Source organism: Dendronephthya gigantea, unplaced genomic scaffold, assembly GCF_004324835.1.
Source record: "Dendronephthya gigantea isolate DGI-Jeju-01 unplaced genomic scaffold, DenGig_1.0 000129F, whole genome shotgun sequence".
In the NCBI taxonomy this organism is placed as follows: Eukaryota; Metazoa; Cnidaria; class Anthozoa; order Malacalcyonacea; family Nephtheidae; genus Dendronephthya; species Dendronephthya gigantea.
Genome location: NW_021163139.1, coordinates 359,722 through 382,550, shown reverse-complemented (window position 1 = coordinate 382,550; position 22,829 = coordinate 359,722). Strand labels below are relative to the sequence as shown.

The window sequence follows — 22,829 nt, the reverse complement described above, 5'->3', positions numbered from 1 at the left end:
GGTCTACGTGTGTGTTCATTCTTTTTAATGTCGAGGACATTTTAAGCATTTGCACTGCTTTGCGCTTGGAATTTTCGCGCTGACCCTACGGGATCCACATGTTAACGTCACGTCCACATCTTCGCTGTCAGTTGGTTTACAGCAGTCGCAATCCGTGGAGAAATACGGATAAGTATCTATAGGTGTTTGTCTTGAGATACACTCCCCTAAACACGCTTTTACGTCAACCTCTTTCGATGTGCAACCATCCCTCGTTACAATATGTGTGTATTTTTTTGGATAACAAGACACAGCGGCCGAGTCGACGCTCACGAGAGATAGAATCAATCCGGCCACGCAAAGGCTTAGCACAGTGTAAAAGCTTGTCGTCTTCATTGCGTTTCTTTACTTTGATTTCTTCTCGCGGATGCTCTTTAGAAACAGGTGACTCGCAGACTAATGTGAGTTACTTTTTCCTCCGTGGTCCTTTATATCCGGTGTCTCGCGCCTTCGCAGGCTTCGCTGTCGAAATTTTGTCATCAAGTGATGTCAGAAGATTAATGGAGAAATGTGAACGGGCTTTTTTTTTTGAAACCTGATAGGCAGAACGAGACGAGAGATTGAACATAAGTGATTCAAGGTTCGCATTTGTTCGGGAGTTTTCTTATGAGAAACAGACAGAATGCCAGGTTCTTTCGTGTTCAATTAACGAAGGGATGTTAGCCCGGAAGAATGGAAAGACGAATACAAAAGAGGATGTGGAATCTTGTTATCATTAAGGCCACATCGAACAGCTGCTCAGCAAGTGTTATATAATATCATTCACCCGAGTTATGCTGGAATTTTATTCCGATAACAAAAACGATTTTTCTGTATGAAACAACACGTAGCCTACGTTCTTTTTTCAATCGCAAACAAATAAAAATTACACAATCCTAGATTTAAACGCCTGCGTGTAATTAATACGGTAGCTTGTAAATCATGTTAATTTCTCTGCTAAAAAAGCGAAAACTGAAGATGTCTATTGTGTTGTGAAACGCATTACAATCGTTAAGCAAAGGAAGGCACAAAGGGAATTAAGATTGTACGTGTTCTGATCCATTGATAACCAGGGTTGCCAGATTACTGAATAAATTAGCCAAATATTATTACCACAATCGCTGTTTTCCTTTGTTTGAAACAAAGAAATCAAAGGATTTTGGCTAGTTCTTTTTGCAGTAATCTGGCGGCAACCCTGTTTGATAACACGCGCTGTTCGAAAATCGTGCTACACGCCATTCATTTGCTATTCCGTACTGAGTTCAAGGACGCTTTAAGTTTACCTGACAAATGGAATGGTTTCTGTCTGCATGTGGGCGAAACGTCTCAAAGCACATTAAAGCGTCCCACGGCAGTCAAAAAAGGGATTAAACGGATTTTGAAATTCGAGAGCTTGTTTGTTGAAGCACTGTGAGTGCCTGTCGTTCGTCGCCGGGCATAAAATCCTTTAGTCATGTTTATCGGAAAGAAATTTTCGAAGTATGATAATAAAGACTAAAGAGAATGGATTAATCTTTCAAGTCAAGACTCCCTCGCCATAGAAAGAAAGTCAAGAGACGCAAACTAATTTGAAGGTAATTATTCTGTAGTTCTGTAATTATAATGGTTCTGTAGATTTATACATTTTGTACAGTGTAAATGGTCCAGTTTTCCCTCAAATAAATTCTTTTTAAACAAGTATTACGCCGATTGGATAGCACTCTAACAGTTTAGTTCTAAATTGTTCCTTCTTGTGGTACAGTAAGAATAATCGCTTAAACTAAACTAACTTTATTTATACTGGATAACTCTATCAGTTCTAAACTGTTCTTCCTAGAGGTTCAGTAAGGATCATCTCTCATTAATCCAGTGTTACTACAGGAGGAAACCTAAACTAAACTAACTTTATTTATATTGGATAGCTCTATCCTAGAGGTCCAGTAAGGATCATCTCTTATTGATCCAGTGTTACTACAGGAGGAAACCTAAACTAAACTAACTTTATTTATAATGGATAGCTCTATCAGTTCTAAACTGTTCTTCCTAGAGGTCCAGTAAGGATCATCTCTTATTCATCGAGTGTCACTACAGGAGGAACCTAAGGAAAGTTAAGTAAGTAGGTTAAGTAAGACTCATCTCTCACGATAAATTCTGTAGCCTGTCAAAGTACGTACACAATAGCAATCATAAATCATGTAATTGATTCGTCATTTCATCTCTCCAAAAACGTGGAATACAATGGTAAATTTTTGTCTTTAATATCAGCAGTCTATTTTCAATCTAATAAATCCTACTTAGCTGCATGTCCATGTCTAGTTTGAGCATTACTGAGATTGCTATGATTTCTATGATGTTTCTTTCCCCATCCATAAGCTTTCTTGTCCTGCGACAACGTTCAGCTATTAACAATCCTGGCATGTGCAATTTCTAACGCTAGGAACGGTAAAAGTTACATTGGTTGAATTACAAGAATAGGTCACGTTCATTATGAGCTCATTTCCAACGGATTGGCAGCAACTGCATTTCCTCCTAACAAACGGAGGTCGCTCGAAATGCAATTCTTGAGAATAGCAGTAGCCTCTGCACGCGTTCACAATGAACTCAGGTACCTGACAACCATTACGATTTTGAGTGCGTCGTACCTTGTGAACACGACAGGCCTCGGGAAGTTGCATGTCAACTCTGGTGAACAAAACAAGAGCTGTTATTGCACAAAGGAAGCAGGCGCCTTGTGGATATTTCATCTTCTTGGACCAACTTGGTATTTTTGCTGAAATGTGGATTGTCCGCAAGTGGCTTGTGAAGTATATGCTCTTCAAAAGGCTCGTTCAATGCTCGAAAGCGATTTACTGGATTTACTCTCGGCTTTTAAAACGCTCGGTGACATGAACTTGGCACTTTATACATACATTGCCCAGATTAGCGGCGTGATGCATGCGAACGCGTCATGCTCACATTGTCATCTACGAAAATATGTATGTGAAAAACCTATGTTCCATCAACAGCTCACAAGTTCACGCGATCAGAATTAGGCTTAAAATTCTTTGTGAACCTGCCGACGAACGACCAGTCAGTGTTTTTCACGAAAAAACCAACGCCTGTTATTCGGCAAAGCTGTCCAGAGAGACGAAGAATGTTTGGTAATTTGAAAAGAAATGAACTGAAAAGATGTGGAACACTTTTTCAGAAACGTAATCAACAGATGCGGGCGCTATTTTTGTTGAAAAATAAAAGAGTATACGCTGCCCTTTTTCTTCAGGGATTAGGGAATGTTTGAGTGTTAAAATATTTGTTGCATACCTGAGGAATATTTCATTCGCCGCTATTTCACTAAATTGTATTAGACATGATAAACCCTGCGTTCTGTGAAGTACGCATTAACATAATACATCATCTTCCATTCATTCTAATTCCAACTTTTTTACCATTCATTTTTTTCAACCAGCCTTATTGGTTCATCAGGCTTTCCCGAATCGCATGAGTGACACACGAAACATTCTTACCTTGTCTATTTTTAAAATGTTAACCCGACGTGAAGTGGTTTTGATGAAGTAGCTACATTGTCATGAAGTGGTTGAAAACCACATCATGATCCCATGTCGAGAGCAGTTCAACTGTTCAAGCAATTGCTTCCCTGGCTTCAAAGCATAACTGCATATGAATGATTGCTCGCATTCCAAGACTGTTAAGCTATTCGCAGTATTTAACAGCAACCCACTTTGTGGTCATCATGTCTATCGTTTTTTGACTTCCTAAGTCTTCCTTTACAAGATTAAATTCCAGAGAAACGTTTTAAACGCTTATCTCATAATGCCATTCACACATTTAAGCTATCAAATTAGTTTTGAACATTGTTTGCCGAAGTTCATTGTAAGATCTGCATCAAAAACTCTGCCGCTCACCCCAAGTTATACGACATTTTAAAATCTCAGTGTATTACACCGACGTGAAGCAAGTAATTTATGCAAATTATATATTTGGTGGCCTGATTAACGTATTCAGTTCTCCTTCGTCATTGACTCTCCGACAGTGATGATTGTCAGTGTGATCTATAGTATTGCAATGTGTCACTTACTGTACCTGATTGAACTATATCCATTATAAATAAAGTTAGTTTAGCTTAGGTTTCTTCCTGTAGTAACACTGGATCAATAAGAAATGATCCTTACTGGACTTCTAGGAAGAACAGTTTAGAGCTGATAGAGTTATGCAGTATAAATAAAGTTAGTTTAGTTTAGGTTTCCTCCTGTAGTAACACTGGATCAATAAGAGATGATCCTTACTGGACCTCTCACCTCTAGGAAGAACAGTTTAGAACTGACAGAGCTATCCAGTATAAATAAAGTTAGTTTAGTTTAGGTTTCCTCCTGTAGTAACACTGGATCAATAAGAGATGATCCTTACTGGACCTCTAGGAAGAACAGTTTAGAACTGATAGAGCTATCCAGTAAAAATAAAGTTAATGAGCTTACTCTTGCTGCAGGAAAAAACAGTTTAGAGCTGACAGAGCTATTCATTGTAAGTATATAGTTCAGAAATGATAGAGCTATCCGGCATAAACGTTAAATACTTGTTGAAAGTTTGAATTTCCTTCACATCTGGAGGTAAAGTCGCTAAATCAATCCAAACTCTTAGGTCTTGTCATCAAATTCGACTTCTACTCGGATGTTAGACTGCGTGCGACATCCTGTTGGGCAGCACCCTGTGTGCGAATGATATGGGGGTGTCAACTCCTTCGACCAAAACCTCATGATCGTGTTGACTGAGAAACGTACGAAATACTGCGTAAAAACGCTATAGTGAAATAACGTTTTCACGCCATGCTTGAAACGACTTGCTTTCACAAATCGCGTGACATGTCGTCCTACTTTAGCACAGTATATGAATGTTTTTTCGAGTGTTGCCCGCCACCCACGTTCTATAAGGAGTTCTTAAGAACAGTGTGACCATTGGGTGTGCCAAGTCAATCAAGGGCTAAGAGTGGGGATAAAGAATGATTACATTATTTGCATCAAAGTTTTCTCGCTAAACTGTTGAAAACACTATTCCGTGTCTGTAGGACACTCAGGAAAAGGATGAGAAAGCGCCTCAAAGGCGTTTGAGTATAATTTTAGACGGGAACGCGAGCTTCCTTTAATAACAAAATAAGGAAGTCTAGTTCAGTTGTTATAACCACACGTTCTACAATGAATATGTAGGTGTTCATCCTCGAACATGCAAAATATTATATTCATAATAAAAAACGTTATATTTATTCGAGGGATCCGTGCTCAGTTTGAATAACCTGGCTGGTCTATTCCAAAGCTATTTGCAGTGAATGCTCTGATAATTTCCGGCTATTTACACTTGGCACTTCGTGCCAAACTATTATACCTCGAGGCTACATGAATGCCAATCTCATTTGAGTTAAAAAACCGTTTTAGTTGGACAAACACGAGTGTAAATCCTACAAAGAGTCGTAATAGCAACAATTGCTTTGAACGGAACGGAGAACGGATACATAAATCATGTTTTTTTTGGTGACGCAAGTTTTGCTAAAACTCTCTTTCCAATTATAACGTCCGGTTGAAGTACAATTGCCTAGTCCTCAACTCTGCATTGGACACCGTACAGGAAAAAGCCCTTCTGTTCTCATTCTTTTAACTGTGGCTCTACTGACCTTGAAATTTCCAGCACCGCAACCCTACGGGGACCACACCCCTTCAACTATATCACCCCCCTCAGCGAAGACACATTCTCCATACTTCATCTAATTATCTCTTGCACACTAGCCAAAATTCATTATTTTCTACCCGAAATAAACAAGTATCAGTATTGAGCCTTCATATGCTAGTTACATATAGATCAAAACAAATGCATGTCTTCTGTTGGGAGCCAATATCTTAAATTGTGCAATTAAATAATGTGAAAGTGTAAATTCGTGATAGCGAGCATTATTCAGGAAATCGCGTTTCAGAATTACTTGTTTTATCTCGGAGAAATTTTCCATCACGAAAACGCATGCAATTTGCCCGGTGGACGCAGAATTTTCATGAGATGCTTTGGTTTAAACGGGCATCAAACAATATAAATCATTATTAATGTTTTAAGTTTCTAATTTGTGTATAAATAAGTATTTCAGTGCATGGACATGCCATTATGCACGGTTAAGTATTATGAACCTTGTAACTTCTTGAATATTAGTCGCGTCTTGAAGTGATCTTATGATTAGCATTGCTGTTGTGAGTATGATTGGTTGATGCAGATTTGTACGTGTTCTTTGATTTGAGCTGCCTAAATTTGTGCTGATGTTGTACAGAATTCACTGCTGAGTTAAGCATGGTTAGATCATGCAGAGGTGGTACATGTTCTTGAATGTGAGCTACCTTAAAGTGGTCTGATGTTGTACAGGATTCGTTCCTGGGTTAAGTATGGTTAGACATGCAGAGGTGGGAATCTGATGTCTTGAGATTGCTTTTGTCAATTGACTCAATTGCACAGATACATGACTGTGGCACATTACTTGAATGATAATTTTGAAACAGCATAAATTAGTCTTTTTGCACTTGCATAAATGAGATTATAATCACAGCATCTCAAGAGCGTGACTGCGTCAACGGTGAAGTACAGAACAATCTCCACAGCTGGGGTTTAAATTTTCGAGGAAGGAAACGGTATATTAGCGATATTTCACACCCAATGAAAATGGATATAAATTATCAATGTCAATGTGCTTTATTGACATGCCCCAAGCACGTAATTACCGTTCATTACCTCATCATCATGCAATGCAATTGCTCATATAATTTATATACATGCAATTGTTCATATAATTTACCAACACTTTATTTGTTGTAGCCTGTTATCACATAGACTGACATAGTCCAATATTTTTTACTTTTTGCTCGGCTCAGCGCGATGCTTGTTGAATTGTTTCATTTGTTTCAACTATAAAAACTATAGTGCTATAGTTCTGAAACTTTTTTGTCAGGCGTTGAGTGAAGTAAGACTAATCTCTTATTGGTTCGGTCAACTACAGGAGGAAACCTAAACTAAACTAACTTTATTTATACTGGATAGCTCCATCAGTTCTAAACTGTTCTTCCTATAGAGTTCCAGTAAGGAACATCTCTTATTGATCCAGTGTTACTACAGGAGGAAACCTAAACTAAACTAACTTTATTTGCGGATAAAACACTAGTTAAAGGCTCAAAGACTCCCTTAAACTGCACAGTCCATACACAGGTTCTGGCTCACCTACGATGATTATTTTTCTTGTTTGTCTAGTGCTCTTTCAGTCAGTCAAAAAGAGAACTTTGTATTTTGCCCTAACTTGCGGTTTTCCGTTTGTTTCATCTAGATGATGTTAGAATGACGTTCCGGAACCTCCATAGTCTATGTTTGACCTTACTTAGCTGTTTAATGATGTGAGTAATATGACTTTCAGTTTAGTTTTCTATTTATTTACTTATACAGTTTCTTAAAATGGCTGTGTTTAACCTCAAAACGAGATCTCTGCATGATGCATGCGTGGGACAGCTTCTTATGGTTTTGGCAAAGTTTGCTAAATGCTTTCAAATCCTCAATGTCTTTACCAGAAAGCTGATGAAAGCGTTTATGGCACTGACAGGGGGTGGGGGGTAGTCAGTGACAAAATCTATACCCTGAGGGTTGAGCTTGCATTTCGCGTCTTTCATCTGCATGCAAGAAGCTGTCTGCTTTGTCGTCGAACTGAACCAAACATACATGTCATGTTCGTTTCAAACTGGCTATGAATTCTATCTCACTATGGATGGAGAACTATAGAGTGTAGCAGGGATATTATTCCAGAATACGTTTGCATGTTTTAATCAATGTGTTCTTTCTGGTTCACATAAAAGAATACTTTGTAAACTAAGTCATAATGAGTTGTTGCTGCATGCAAACAGTCCAGTCTAGAACACTAAGTGCATTTTTCCTATCGTCCAAAACCTTCTGTATTTCTGTCAGGTGGGTTTGTGTTTGTGTTTCCTATGGTATCACTTCACCGGTATGACTTTCCCACGGTCATCTCATCTAGCTTATACTTACTGCATAGTGCTGTCACTTTCAAACTGTTCTGCCTCTAGAAGTGCTGTAACGCGATCATCTTTTATTCATCCAGGAGGAAACCTCAGCTGATCTAACTACATATTTATAATGGATCGACTGCAGTTTTCGAAGACAAAAACCTAACCTGGGCTATTCTTCATACAATAGAGGCATTTCATTTTTAAACGATATTGTATTGTCTATTCACTTCATTAAGTTCATTTGAATACACCGATATATCTTACTACCTTCATTCTGATGAACATTTGAAATAATTCAATTCCAAAGGACGATATCACTTTCTCATCGCTATTGATAGTTCAACCTGTATTCGCTTTCACATGAGCTCTAGATACTGTTTAAAACGTGTGTGATATTTACTGACCATACAAAGAAAACTAAGCGTAGGCGATTTTAATCTCTTTCGTCCAATATTACAATACTAAACACAATCGCTTTAGCTTGAGAACACTAACGCTTTAATCGTTTGGGAAAGAAATAGCGTGTGGCTGTCTTACAACACCAGGAAAGGCGAGAAACGAAACCAGAGTCGTAAAAAGATAAGAGTCTTCAAATAACTGTGTTTATTCATCCAGGGTTGTTGCCATAGCAAGCTCTTGGGCTTTATCCTTCCCTAAACTCACTCCTACAATTAATATTACATGAGATATTGTGTCTTAAAAGAAGTCGAGAACACGTTATTATTTATATAAGCAGTACTTGCAAAGCCATTAAAGAATCTCAGTTCCTTCTCTCGCTAAGTACCGTGTCCAAGAGGGCGTGCATTTTTAAATATGCTCAATGTCAATAAAAGTCTATGTACTTTAATTCAGGCGTCACTTTATTTAGTATTGACATCGGTCAGGTGACTTTCAAGTGAACTAAAATTACAAGGAAGTCCATATAAGATTTGATATTGATAATCATTTGACAAGAGCAATACGTTACAATTCAGACTGGGCTTCGTCTTCCAAGGTTTAAACACAATTATAACGTCCTCATAACAACCATCATCGCTGCTTATCAAGACATCGTGAAACAGCATCCTTTCCAAAATGGTAGCAAATAAAAAAATCTATGGACAAGACGATAATCCAAGCTCAAATAACGTGCATTCGTTGCTATCGTTTATGAATCTAGCATCGAATAAAGTTAAGACCGCCTTGGAGAAACCCAACACTTTTAAAAGGAACATTAATCATCGAAGATTTTTACAAAAACAGTTCAGAGCTATAGTAAAGAATCCGGAGAAAGGCGGCGCTGGCAAAAAATCTTTCACCAAAGATAGCATTGAGTCGATGAACTTTACGCTTCGTGAATGCAATGGTCAGAGTTATCCGCCACCCCTTACGCATAATTTTTTGCAGTTCAATACGCTTCAAACATCAAATCCAAATTTGGGCTTTGCAGAGCCAAGCTTTCCCATTCCTTTTGCAAGGAATGCTGCTTGTGGCATTGAAAATCTCCCAGAAAGGCAAATGACGTGCCATGGACAAATAAGGAAACAGAGCAGCTGTCTATATCAAGCACCAGAAGAGTACTCGTCGATCACGTCAACACCAGAGCTGGTTGTCGAAGAAGACTTTTTGACATGCGAAGAGCTGACTCAGGCTCTTGAACTTAAAGATCTTTTCATTCCAGACACGGACCTAACTCAGTATCTTTTGAATGGTAAAGAGAATATTGGCGATTTTTGCAACAATGATGGATCCCTAGGCATGGACAATTGGCAAGCTCGCGGTAGTTTTGGATTGCAAGAAGATATTTTAGTATTTTAGCAGTTTCTTTGAACATCGACCAGGAAAAACTGTCCTGTCTTCTCGATGTAATAACTGTTTAGAGTCTGTAAGTCTCTGTGAATGAGTTGATAATTTGGTATAAATGCCTCAGGCAAAAGAAGAATAATTAGGCTGCTTTCGTTCGTTTTGTTTGAGCTGCCTGAATTTATGCCAGAAATATGACCAACTAAGAGAATATATTTTCAAAAGCAGAAAAATATCGAGTTCTTCAGGTAACTCAGACACAAATCACGGTATCTCATCGTAGTACGTGGGCTCGCCTAAATCAGAATTAGGACAGCAATTTAAAACAATATTTGTTTAAATGCTCAGTAGCTACGTAGCGAAAATAGTTGATAGGATAGACTTGTATTATATTGTAATTATAAATTTTATTGCTTACAACAGCTCGCTTATATTGTAACTGTCACGACAGCACCGCGCGTTCAACAGTGAACTGGTGCTAAATTATAATGGAGCTTGTTCAAGATTTGGCTGGTCCAAATTCCGACTACGGCAAAAACTCATTTAACATTGGACTACAAGTCCTTTCTATATTATAAATGAGATTTGTGTATGGTGGAATTCTATAGTTGTAAATAGGATATTGAGATACAGTTTACGGAGTAATTTATGTAGCAGTAAGTAGAAAAACCTTGAAAGGACGTTAATTAAAAGACTTCCGTAATTCTGAAGTGAATTCTGAAGTGTTTTTGCCATTGGCATTGGTTGACCGAATCGAAACATGCCGACGTAGCACTGACTCATGCAAAACATAGATCTGGTCCGTATGTGCGCGAATATTGTCTGGACAAGAGGGTTTGGATGCATCCCAAACTCCCAGAAATTTTGGTGAGAATATTAAAGGAAATGCTGGGGGTTTTTATTTTTAAACGATCCTCCCGTTTCAAGCCATCGTCAATTTTGAAGCATTATCCGCATTTGTTTCAAGTTAAAACAATTTCGCGGTGAGCAATGTGTTTTAAAAGCAAAGACATGCAGCTGTGAAAAGTGTCGGAAAACAAATCTTTGAGTGAATATTCTTCCTTAGGTTCGATATTTGTTTTTGGTAAACCAATTGCTTTGTCTTAACGGTAATGAAGACGGCTATACGGAGACGATTTTTCTTCCTGAAAATACGGATTGCCACGAATTACTTCCCCCAAAAATTTAAAGTCAAACACAAGATTAACATTAACCAAATGGATTTTTCAAAAAATCTCGTTCTGACTAGTTCTGTTCACAGCTTAGAAATAACCAGAATATGACGACATACGCAATACGCAATTGTACTGTTTTTTAAAGTCCATAATTTGTTAGCAGCGAAGACATCATAATGATCTTCTTTGTGTCGTGTGATTAGGGTGGAGTTTTTGAAAGCTTAAAGGATGCTTGATGACGGACACGATCTTGTGCATGTGAGCGTAATGTTTGTGAGTAGGTTGAAAGAACTGAAACAAATTAATACTGGTCGGGATAGCTCTATCAGTTCCAAAGACCAAACTGTTCTTCCTATAGAGGTCCAGTAAGGATCATCTCTTATTGATCCAGTGTTGCTACAGGAGGAAACCTAAACTAAACTAACTTTATTTATATTGGATAGCTCCATCAGTTCTAAACTGTTCTTCCTAGAGGTCCAGTAAGGATCATCTCTTATTGATCCAGTGTTACTACAGGAGGAAACCTAAACTTAAGAGAAAACTTGAACTTAGCCAATGAAAACCGTAACAAAGTAACAAACACTGCATAGCTTCATTTCGTAGTATAGAGGTCCAGTAATGATAACCTTTCCTACTGTTACTTCAAAAGGAAATCAAAGCTTAACATGTAAATCTCTTTATACTAAATATTTCTATCTTCACTTATCACCAGACTACATAAGGTAAAAAACAAATTTCGAATAAACAAGACATCTTGAGAGTCAAAATATGAATAAGAGCAAGGCACAGGTTGAGACTGTGTCTTGCTTTGGCTCATATTTTGACCTCCAAGATGTCTTGTTTACTCCGAAATTGTTTTTTTTTTACTTTCCTTTTTTTAATCTTTTTACTAGACTACATGTCTATAGTAGGATTCAACACTTATTGCCCTATCACGTCTTTGCCAAGTGCGTTGCAAATTTCGACCAAAATAGAGCAGTTTGATTCATTTGCATACAAAGTTTGTTCTGCAAGGTCCTTGAAGTACAATAAGCTCAAAATAACACTTTGCACTGAAACACACAGAAAAAGAAAATGTGTTCCCAAACAACCTTTCAGATGGACGAGGGTCATTCCAAAAAACGTGACATCATGATTCTTGTAAATATGATTTAAGTAACATAGATTCTACTTTCTGTTTTATTGAAAAAATATGATATTTTCACTGGCATTGTTTCGCTAAAAAGATACTGCTCAGTTCTTGTACTTTTGGTTTAGTTAAGCAAGCAAGTTCAACCAAATCAAATGACATTGACCTTTTCCCTCTTTGTTAGTTTCTAAATGCAGTTATGCCGTGCTTCTTTATTCCAAATCATAGAATTTTCATCTTTGTATTTGTCCTGCAGAAAAAACCTGTTGTGCCTGTCATCCTTTGTTCCTTTGCAATCGTCCCGTTTCTTTTGAAAAACCATGGTGAATGATGATGCAGTCTCTCACGAATACCCGAGTGGTTCTTTTTTTGTCATCGATAACTTGTAAATTGTAAAATGCACACTTCAAGTGAGGGCGAAATATTCTCTTAACACATTCTTGAAGCATTATCACGTTTAGTAAAAAAGCAAATTTGCACAGCTTTACCAAAGCTGTATCGATTGAAAACTGAGAGCATATTCAAAACGGAAAACCCGAGACATAATCGGCATGGCATGACGTCAACATCTTGCAAGAAAGCAGAGATATTGACGTCGTGGTTCAATCGACATCTTGGGTTCTCTAGATCATCTTTCGGCTGATATTTCTCGCTTGAATTCTGGTCTTTCCACAACTAAACGTACTGTTTCCAGTAGCCAGAAGGAATGTCGTATATGAGAGATGTTTTTGATTAAATTATTCAGTCACTCGCGTGCAGTTTTTTTTTATTCAAAATCAAGGGCCACTTAGTAATTACGTTGTTCGCCAATTCACAGACTATGGTTTTTCTGTTTGGAAATATCAAATAGCAGTGGAATTAACAGGGTGATCCCGCATCCGATAATATGATCTCATATCATTCCTAAAAATACAAAATGTATCGGCCTGGCTGTTCAGTATTTATTTTCAATGATCACCAGGAAATTACACAATATTAAATAAATATGTTCTGTTATGTCGTTCCTCAGTATTCTCCATTTCTTTCTTCCTAAGAATAACAAGACAGACTGCTCCATCCCCTAACTGTATGCCGAGGTTCCCAGGTTGTTTTAATTCGGCCAAGGTTGGACGTCTTAAGGGCTGTTTGCATGAGCCAGGTTACCCAAGATTCAACGAAGCGTGAGAGGACTTTGAGGTATGAAGATAAGGGTTTTTACACCAAACATTCACCATACTATTGTTGGAATAACTACACGATCACCAGAATCGTGTTACATGCTCTTTTCAATACCCCAAAGTCACCTAACGCTTCGTCGGTGAATCCTCGGCTAAACGGGATCATGCATGCCAGAAAAACACTAGTGAAAAACAATCGTCTATCAGCAGACACCTATCTAGATCTCTCACATGCAAAAAATTTGCTCAGATCAACAATATTCTCCGTCGTATGAAATGATATTCAATTAATCTGCTTTAAGCTTATTGACGATTTTCATTTTCATAGATCATTCGAGTGTCTTTGAAAAAGCCACTTACATCAATGACCATCTTACCTCGCTGTAATCATCTCAAATAGTCAAAAACTCTTAAGTCTATTTGCATAAGCCAAGTGGAGTTTTTTTAACATTGTCGACACTGACCGTATCTAAAAATGTCGACACGACTTAACTGCGTCACGAGTGTTCTTTGGCAAGCTAGGTTAGTCGAGACGGTTACTTTAGGTTCGAAATATCGGCAGATGAATCGATTGCCATTTAATCTTTGTGACTGGGGTTTGTTTCTTGCACTATATAGTTGTCTTTCCTTCAATGTCTGCCAAACTGTAACATATAATTCAGCCCGAGAAATGTCTTATGTTTTTCCTCATATGCCTGACTCAGTAACCATTCGTCCTTCAAGGTATATTGGAAGGATGTGGGCGTATTTCTTGCCCGGACAATCATACGGAGTTGTATGAGCTGAATCAGCTGATAAATACGATGCCATATTACACTAATTATATGTTTTCCAAGTACCTACTTCAGTAATTGGCACGGTAAACAGAGTTGAATATCTTGAAAAACATTGGTACAAAGAACAGTGAAGAAAATCTGAATATGACGTAAATGCCTCATCAGAACTGTAATTCACAGTCGGAGTAATTCGTATGTCTAATATTCTTGAAGTTGCCTTTCTATCTATGCAACTTTCACTTCATTTTACTCTTGAACGGCTGGCACGGCTGAATATTTTTTCTGCAGTACTACAATGGATCGATAAGAGTCGAGTCGAGTCTCACTAGGTCTCTCGGAAGAACAACTTCGAACTTATGGTGTTTACTTTCAAAGAAAGCGGAAACTACTTATGTCTTTATGATGCAACCTAAATGACCAAGAATCTGGAATCATCACAAGATATTGCATGTGTGATGTATATTTTAAGCAATGATGATCACTTTTTCTTCGACTGAAAAAAGTTTCTTACTGAGGTTACGAAGCTGCGTGCATTGTTGGCAATAGTCGTTCGCCTTTCTTCTTTAATTCGGTGGATTTGTAAAAAAAGGTTTATGAAAATTTTCTGTACATTCCTGTCGCAAGCTGCCGACGATTCCACGAAGAGACACCCGAACTCCTTCGCCGTCTCTCGTGCTTCGTTTCGGCTCACTTGGCGTCCCCGTCGAAGCTCGCGTTTGTTCCCGACAAGGATCGTCGGTAGTTCGTAATCAAACGGAGTCCCGAGTCGTTGATACTCTTTGATCGCCCTCAGATAATCCTTGGCTGTCTCAAAAGTGTAACGATCTGTTATTGAATATACCACAATGATTCCTTCGGCCTTTCTGATATACCCAGTGCAGCTTTCAAACTATAGAAACAAAATATACTTTGTCAGTCAGTGTGGATAGTATTCTACGCCTTAACTATACCTGAGAAAGATATCTCAAATGTGATCGTTCAGTGTAGGTAGTATTCTACAATAAGCTGTCGTGGTTTGTGTCTGAACTACCTGAGAAAGATATCTCAAACGTGGTGGTCCAGTGTAGGTAGTATTCTACAATAAGCTGTCGTGGTTTGTGTCTGAACTACCTGAGAAAGATATCTCAAACGTGGTGGTCCAGTGTAGGTAGTATTCTACAATAAGCTGTCGTGGTTTGTGTCTGAACTACCTGAGAAAAATATCTCAAACGTGGAGGTCTAGTGTAGGTAGTATTCTACAATAAGCTGTCGTGGTTTGTGTCTGAACTACCTGAAAAAGATATCTCAAACGTGGAGGTCTAGTGTAGGTAGTATTCTACAATAAGCTGTCGTGGTTTGTGTCTGAACTACCTAAGAAAGATATCTCAAACGTGGTGGTCCAGTGTAGGTAGTATTCTACAATAAGCTGTCGTGGTTTGTGTCTGAACTACCTGAGAAAGATATCTCAAACGTGGTGGTATAGTGTAGGTAGTATTCTACAATAAACTGTCTTTGTTTGTGTCTGGACCACTGCATACTGAACTACCGGATACGGCACCTCAAAAGTGCTGATCCAGTGTAGAGAATCACTAAAAATGAACTCACCGATCCAGCAGTGTCCATAATGCGCAATATCGCCTTCACATTTCCAACCTCTTGCAATTTTCCGTAAATCATTTCTAAAAGGTAATTGCCTTTCAGCACACATATATAGTAAACGTAGTTTTTGCCGAGACACTCTTGCGTATCATTAAATCGTCTGTTTCTTCCTGGACAGCCTTAGTATCTTACCTAACGTCGGGTCGTACTCGTTCACGAATCTCCCAGTAACGTAACGAACAACCAATGCTATAAAAAAAATAGAAAACATGCAATCCTAAGCATTCATTTTCAATCTTTTTTACGCGAAGCTTATTCACAGGGAAAATATTCCACTGATAACGATGAAATTGTATCTGGTTTTGTTCAATAACACAGTATGGAAACATGCAATTATTATACAGTTTCCATTGTTTTTCAGTGATTTTTATATGTCGTTTTTAAAAACATATGTTTTTAAAACGCGATGTTTATTCTAGGTGGGCGTGAAGCATGAAATTCTGGTGTCTGTAAGCTAGCGTCTCTCCTTCCACGATGAAAGCAGATGGTCGAATATCGTGGGAACAATTGCAATTACGACAAATTTAAGGTGCGTTTGGCTTTTGTGACCCTCCCCCCCCCCCCCCCCGCTTGTTTTGACGCCTTGTTGAACACAGCGATTGCAAAAAGAATGGGTAAGGTGCCCAAGACGTGCGTTCAGATTTTGCAGTCGATAACCACATGAAACAATTGTAATTCTGAGCAGAACTTATCCTGACCTGGGTGCCCTCAGCTTACAAGTTGGTTCAATGATACATCCAACTACTAATTTCGATGAAGATATTGATTATTCGGCGTTTCTAACAAAGGGCCAGACATTTTGTTGCCATTATGTACTTAATAATAACAAATTGTGACAATTTAATCTTTTTGCCATGCAAGTGATATCCCTTAGTAAGTGAAAACTGTCATGTCTTTGTTTGAAAGAAAACAATTGGTTTGTTTTCTGCTGGAATAACAGCAGTTTTTAATTGTAATTTGTCGTACGTAACTTATAAGATAGAGGATTAAGTCAATAAGATAGGAGTCTATATTTATTTTGAAGCTTTTTGATAGGTATAGGTATATATAACTTTAAAACTGTTCTTCCTCGAAGTCCAGTAATCTCTTATTGTTCCAGTGTTACTACATGCAGGAGAACTAACCTAAACTAAGCTAACTTTATTTATACTAGACAGCGCTATCAGTTCTAAACTGTTCTTCTTAGAGGTCCAGTAAGGATCATCTCTTATTGATCCAGTATTACTACAGGAGGAAACCTAAACTAAACTAACTTTATTTATACTGGATAGCTCTATCAGTTCTAAACTGTTCTTCCTAGAGGTCCAGTAAGGATCATCTCTTATTGATCAAGTATTACTAAATTTAGGGGAAAACGTTTGCTAAAAAGTCTTCTCGTGTCTCCTAAAATGCGCCTGAGACAGATGATGACATGTTATGTACATCGGAAATGATTCTTTGATAGCTGAAGAAACCACGAATCATACGTCGATTAAACGCTAATCTTTGACGGGTTTTTAATTCGAGGTAAAATTCGTGTTTATCCAGAGCGGATTAACGTTGTCACAGAAAGCGGAACCTGTTAATATTTCATTTCCGAAGCAGTGCAACAATGTGTACAACATACATTACTTCGTGTCAATAAAAAAATTCGGTTTTATCAATCAAGAGATTCTGAAGGTCAGAAAAATCTAAGTTGACGCGTTCGATAACAACCTGGCCGGAACTCTTCGAAATCTACTTAAAGGAGATCTTGTGGTTAGTTTAATTATAACAGTCGACACCTAGGAAGAACAGTTTAGAACTGACAGAGCTATCCAGTATAAGTAAAGTTAGTTTAGTTTACGTTTCCTCCTGTAGTAACACTGGATCAATAAGAGATGATCCTTACTGGACCTCTAGGAAGAACAGTTTAGAACTGATAGAGCTATCCAGTATAAATAAAGTTAGTTTAGTTTAGGTTTCCTCCTGTAGTAACTCTGGATCAATAGGAGATGATCCTTACTGGACCCTTTGGAAGAACAGTTTAGAGGCTGATTATCCAGTTTGAAGATACATGATGTGTAAATAAAGTTCAATGGGCTCCCTCTACATGTGGTAATGATTCTAACCGTAAGACCGAAGCAAATTTAACCTTACCAGTCTTTCCAACTGCAGGCGAGCCAAGTATGACTGTAAAATGACTTTCAATATCTTGTCGTTGCATCTCAAAACGGTTTGCGGAAAAAGCGCCAATCTGAAACGAGTTCTTACGTCTTCTTTCCCGAGCCATTGGTAGTGTCATGCTACAGGCAGATGTTCTTCTTTCTCGCCGTCCACTCATGTGTTTGTCATAATCCTCAAACGTTTCTCCCGTGCTAAATTCCGTATTGTTGTTGTGTTTGAGACGCATTTTATTTTGTTCATTAATCGTGGATACAGAATTTGCTTGGTTGAAAGAAAAGCTTCTTCCAGGAGGCAAAGCCATTCCTCTTCTCCTTCTTTTGTGCATATTGTTTCTTTTTATGTAACACTTCAAATCAATTCTTTACTTCTTTAGCAGTACCATGTTTGTTTCATCATATATCAGGCTGTCGTGCAGAGCTGTTAATGTTGATGCATGCCTGCCTTACGAAGCAATAAAAAGCATAGTTTCTATTCTTCGTCGGTCATCAACAGTCGTCAAAGTTTGCATATCCACTTAGTACAAAATTAATTATACATTCATTGTCGACAAATTTACATTGTCGCACAAGAGATATTTGTTTGCTTGGCTTAAGAGATTTCCACTAATTACTCTCCGACCCCAAAAGAACGGCATGTTCTTCGTCATCGAAACGTGTGTCGGAGACTCGAAACTTGACGGCATCATGTCTTGGTTCATGTTACAGAGGCGAAAAAGTTGAAACATTCAAGGTATCGCTTCTGGTTTGTTTATTCCATGCTGATTTTTCAAATCTGAAAATTCATTGTGAAAACTCATTGCTAGGAACCTGAAAGTAACGTCGAAAAAATTTCCACCGTGACGCAGCTGATTTTCTGAGGGCAGTTGAGTAGCTCGTCTGTGGCATTAGATTATAAAACTTTGAACTTCGAGTTATTTTCACTGAACACAGATCAAACAGTTTTTTACCATACCATAAAACGAAGATCTGTTGATATTAGATTTAAGCGAAATATATACATGTAAATGATCAATACATATACAATACACAGATTCTATTTATATAAAGCACAGTGCAGGGGTATATAGATTTATACCAAGTCCCGAAGCCATAGAAAAAGAATTAATTTCCCACTTATTTATTTATTAATTTCAGTCAACTGGATGATTCTGCTCTCAAAATATTCTTCATACGAAATGGTGACAAATATACAATTGTATTTGGTCAAAATCATTCGTTAAACTAATTACTCCGACCGTGCAAGCCATTCAATATAGATACATTAGCAGTTGTTAGCACGTTCCTTTTGATCAACGTTTAAACTATAAATAATTGGAGTTCGTTCGCTGTCTTCCGAGTCAGATTTATAGCACAAGAAACCGTGAAAGAAACCTGTAATAACGTACTTCCAATATTCAAAAACTCGCTTATTTGAAATGCCGAAGAAAATACTGTTTGCGAATCCTTGGCCGCTGTCCCCGAGACCCTGAAAAAGAAATAGAATTTGAAGATTCTTTCTGGAGGCTGCTTGGAGTCTCAAGAGAAGGCGTGGCGAAGAGTTTTGTAACGAAACGAACCGAGTATGACATGGTTTGGATTTTGAACTGGAAAACTTTTGGACAAAAGAAACAAATGCAAACAAGGGAACAATATACTCGGTGGTGATAATTGAGAATTGGCAGTGAAATGATGGAGTTATATCGATAATGAAAACAGAATGTGATGAGAAGACTTCAGATGATTCACTGTGTCACATCGAACTGGCTCAAACTGAGAATGAACTGCTGGTGAAGTCTGAAAATTGAACCAGTAGAGACAAAAGGATCGGATGAAAATAATACTTAATCAACACGTGTAACTTCGCTCTTCATAAAAGGTTAGTTTATTTATACCTGCATAGCATAGAGCGGTATATTCTTGAGGACGCTGGTTCTAACTGAGAGCGTACTAAGGAAGGCAAAATATCTCACAGTTCCCCAGATCCTTAGCAGGATAAATGCAATTGGAATGAACATCATACGCCTTTCAACTTTCCTGGCTTCTGCCAACGTGTCCTCGCCAATCGAGTCTGTTTCTTGTATCTGAAAAGTGTCAATTTCAAATAGGCTCTAAGCTGGCGTCTGTATAGGATTTGATTGAGTTAAAACAACTGTATGTTTATTGTTTAATAATGTTTAATCATCTCTAGCACTGCCCTATAGTTTATTCTTTAAAATAAAAGGATTACTCGCAGTGCCAGTAGCAACAAAGATCCCCTAATATCTAAGGAACTTGTAGATGTTTCGACCTAAGGGTCTTAGTCGTCTGAGAATTATAAAGTAACTCTTCTATTATAAATGACCCTTTGATCTATTGGGTGGAAAAGGTTTTAGGCGCTTGCAAAACATATTTCATGAGAAAATAATCAGTCTTTACTCATCTCTCCCAGGTCTAATCCAGATATCCTTTGTTGCAACTACTAGAGAGTTGCGGAAAGTGACGAAAACTCAGAATTTCTCACCTTGAAACGAAGTGTCAGGAAAATTGTCAAACACAACACAGTGATGAGCAGATACGAAGAGAGCTCCCAAAATTTCGAAGTCATCATCGTCCACGCAAGAGTTTTCCTATCATCGTGGAAATCTTTGATCCAGCACCATCCACCCGTGGTAAGCTTGATATAACTTTCATTTTTGTTCAAAGCCGGCGAAGGCCCTAACGCATTACCTCCGAGGGCAATAAACGCAAGAATTAGCGGCAGACCCCAGCCTACTGCGTGGAATATGAACATCTTTTTGCTTGTGGAAATGAGATGGTTCTTGTTCATTATGATAAGGTATAAATGGATCGTGAGACAAGAGGTCCAGAAGAATGAAGATGTCATGGAGAAAATGATAATAAAACCCTCAATTTGGCAGGCAGGGGTAGCTGTCTGCGTTTGGTGCCACACACCTGAAATATTTGAAGCTGCGGACAAAAAGTCAGCTGAAAATAAAAGAATAATGGACTTATTTTGTGTGAACAAAACTTGGTCGCCAAGATATCTTTGTACTGATGTATCATAATACTCGATGGTACGACTGGTCAGGCGTTGATGCAAGTGGAATTTTAAACAGAAACTACTACTGGACAGCTCTCAGGTTTAAAAACTGTTCTCAGTTCTCTTCTTGCATATAATGTAAGTAGCTCTTTGGTATCTTTTAAGAGCGAAACGTGTTTTTTTTTTATAAAATTGGTAGTTACGTAATAAAAGATTGTCAAGATTAATAGGCGGAAGCTATTAAGCAAACAAATTGGGAATTTAATTTGTACTTGTCGCAAGTTCTGCGTGAAGCTTAACATGGGAAATATTTTTGCTAAAATGATTGCTATAATGCTATTATAATAACCTAAATTTGATTTATGGTAGCTTTTGAAGTAATCAGACTGTTCAGGTCGCTTTTGGCGTTTCGTTGAAAGAAACTAGCTCAAAGAGGAAGCATATTGCACGCAAACTAATGGAGCAAAAAGATTTTACCCTAATCAGATCAGATTTTACCCTTAGGGAGTAATAAAGGCATTTGCTGATCACAATTATTTTACCTGCAGAAATGAAAAGCAAAATTGTCTGTGCTGTAGTTCCCCCAACTCTGTACTTTACCAGTTTAATGTAAGAGATGACAATAAATATGACTCCAATCATGGATAGACCACCACCAATAGTGGTCGTTATCACGTTAGCTTCAAGGTGATAGTAACCAGGATTCTGTTCAACGCTAGTTGAAATATTTTTCATTCTTCCAGTAAGCGAAAAAGAATGGAAACTCTCTGGCGTGAACATATTCACGTATGTTTAGTTTGCTGAATCGTGTTTGTTTCTTTTTATTGCAAAGGTTGACCTTTGTATCTTGTAATGTGATATGGCTGAAGAAGAAGAAGGGATGTTTCATGTTTGTTCTAGTGACGTCAACTCGTCACTGATGTTAAACAACGATATATCTGATGTTCTGTGTAAATGAAAAAGCGAATTGAAATTGTTGGTTTCAAGTCTCACCAACGCAGTGGTTGGCTGACTTGACTCATTTAAAATCTATTGCCTACATATTGTAACAATACTGGATCAACAGTAACAAATTATCTTTACTGGACCTCTAGGAAGAGCATTTTATTAAATGAGAGTAATCTAGTGCAAATGAAGTTAGGATTGTTTATGTTTCGTCTTCTAATAACACTGAATCAATAAGAGACCATCCTTGAATCCTAAGAGTGAATAATAATTATTTTCAAAGGTGGCGTTTGGGTGTGTTTTATTGATTTGATGAAACTTTCAAGTGCGAAAAAAACACTTTCTACGGTTAGCAGGTTGCAAGCTGGGACTGTACAGAATGTATTGCAGTAAGCCAAAAGTGGCGCAAAAATCAAACTGCTCCAGAAAATAGGTGTATCTGAATATACAGGCACAAAGAAGGGATTGGGCCTGATAGTGATAATAGAAAGATAGCTCGAGGGATTATGTCTTAATATGTTGTGTATCATCATAGATATAAGGTTACAGGCTGAAAACGTTTAGCAAACGCACCCCCTGTCATCATCATTCCTCTCAGTCATGCTCCGTCATTGCTTTCTCTTGTCAATCGTCAGAAATCTGCTCTCAATGCCAGACAGTTTGAAAACTTATCCTAATGGAACGATTTGACAGATTTCTGAATTTAACATATCAAGTCTTACTGGAGGTCATTTTAAATTGTCGCACTTTGCTTATAAACCGCTATGATAATTAATAGCTTTAAATTGCTTAAAATCAGTGCGATCTGTCACATCATAGAAAAAAATATAACCTTATCTGTCACTTTTTTTGATTCTTTCTAAATGGAAACATGACAACACGTGTACTAAGTACTTTATTCATTCGACTTTTATTTTCATTATTACCAGAATTACGAGCAATATTTATGATGAGAATACCATATAAGTTCTCGACGTGGGATGTAAGCGATTCGCATAAATTCCGTTTCGAAAATTACCTAATCTGCATTACGTGCGGTCCCCTGTGGGGGGCTTCCA

The 22,829-nt window shown here is 37.9% G+C and overlaps 3 protein-coding genes across 3 annotated transcripts; 1 reads left to right on the top strand and 2 right to left on the bottom strand.

Annotated features, from left to right (window-relative positions):
• Nucleotides 1-8,995: 8,995 nt before the first annotated feature.
• On the top strand, nt 8,996-10,270 carry LOC114535996. The gene has a single exon (XM_028557339.1). It carries the CDS (start codon nt 9,102-9,104, stop codon nt 9,822-9,824), a length of 723 nt encoding a protein of 240 aa, XP_028413140.1. The 5' UTR covers nt 8,996-9,101; the 3' UTR covers nt 9,825-10,270.
• Nucleotides 10,271-12,987: 2,717 nt separating this feature from the next.
• On the bottom strand, nt 12,988-18,554 carry LOC114535995 (ras-related protein Rap-2a-like). Its single transcript, XM_028557338.1, has 4 exons — nt 17,803-18,554; nt 15,817-15,873; nt 15,631-15,704; nt 12,988-14,935 (listed from the first exon to the last, which is right to left on the bottom strand). The coding sequence occupies exons 1-4, from the start codon at nt 18,152-18,154 to the stop codon at nt 14,525-14,527; spliced, it is 894 nt and encodes a 297-aa protein (XP_028413139.1). The 5' UTR covers nt 18,155-18,554; the 3' UTR covers nt 12,988-14,524.
• An 81-nt stretch (nt 18,555-18,635) lies between these two features.
• On the bottom strand, nt 18,636-22,503 carry LOC114536002 (G-protein coupled receptor 157-like). The gene is made up of 4 exons (XM_028557344.1): nt 22,494-22,503; nt 20,308-20,771; nt 19,700-19,888; nt 18,636-19,293 (listed from the first exon to the last, which is right to left on the bottom strand). The coding sequence occupies exons 1-4, from the start codon at nt 22,501-22,503 to the stop codon at nt 19,090-19,092; spliced, it is 867 nt and encodes a 288-aa protein (XP_028413145.1). The 3' UTR covers nt 18,636-19,089.
• Between the last annotated feature and the right edge of the window lie 326 nt (nt 22,504-22,829).

Bases quoted from the DNA above. Each gene is read 5' to 3' on its own strand.
- LOC114535995 (XM_028557338.1), bottom strand. From the start codon at position 18,154: ATGCACAAAAGAAGGAGAAGAGGAATGGCTTTGCCTCCTGGAAGAAGC. The intron at 15,874-17,802 runs GTAAGGTTAAAT...TTTTTTTTATAG, and splicing joins GCCTGCAGTTGGAAAGACTG to CATTGGTTGTTCGTTACGTT. The intron at 15,705-15,816 runs GTAAGATACTAA...ATTACCTTTTAG, and splicing joins CGAGTACGACCCGACGTTAG to AAATGATTTACGGAAAATTG.
- LOC114536002 (XM_028557344.1), bottom strand. The intron at 19,889-20,307 runs GTGAGAAATTCT...GACACTTTTCAG, and splicing joins TCCTGACACTTCGTTTCAAG to ATACAAGAAACAGACTCGAT. The intron at 19,294-19,699 runs GTATAAATAAAC...TTTCTTTTTCAG, and splicing joins TACCGCTCTATGCTATGCAG to GGTCTCGGGGACAGCGGCCA.
- LOC114535996 (XM_028557339.1), top strand. From the start codon at position 9,102: ATGGTAGCAAATAAAAAAATCTATGGACAAGACGATAATCCAAGCTCA.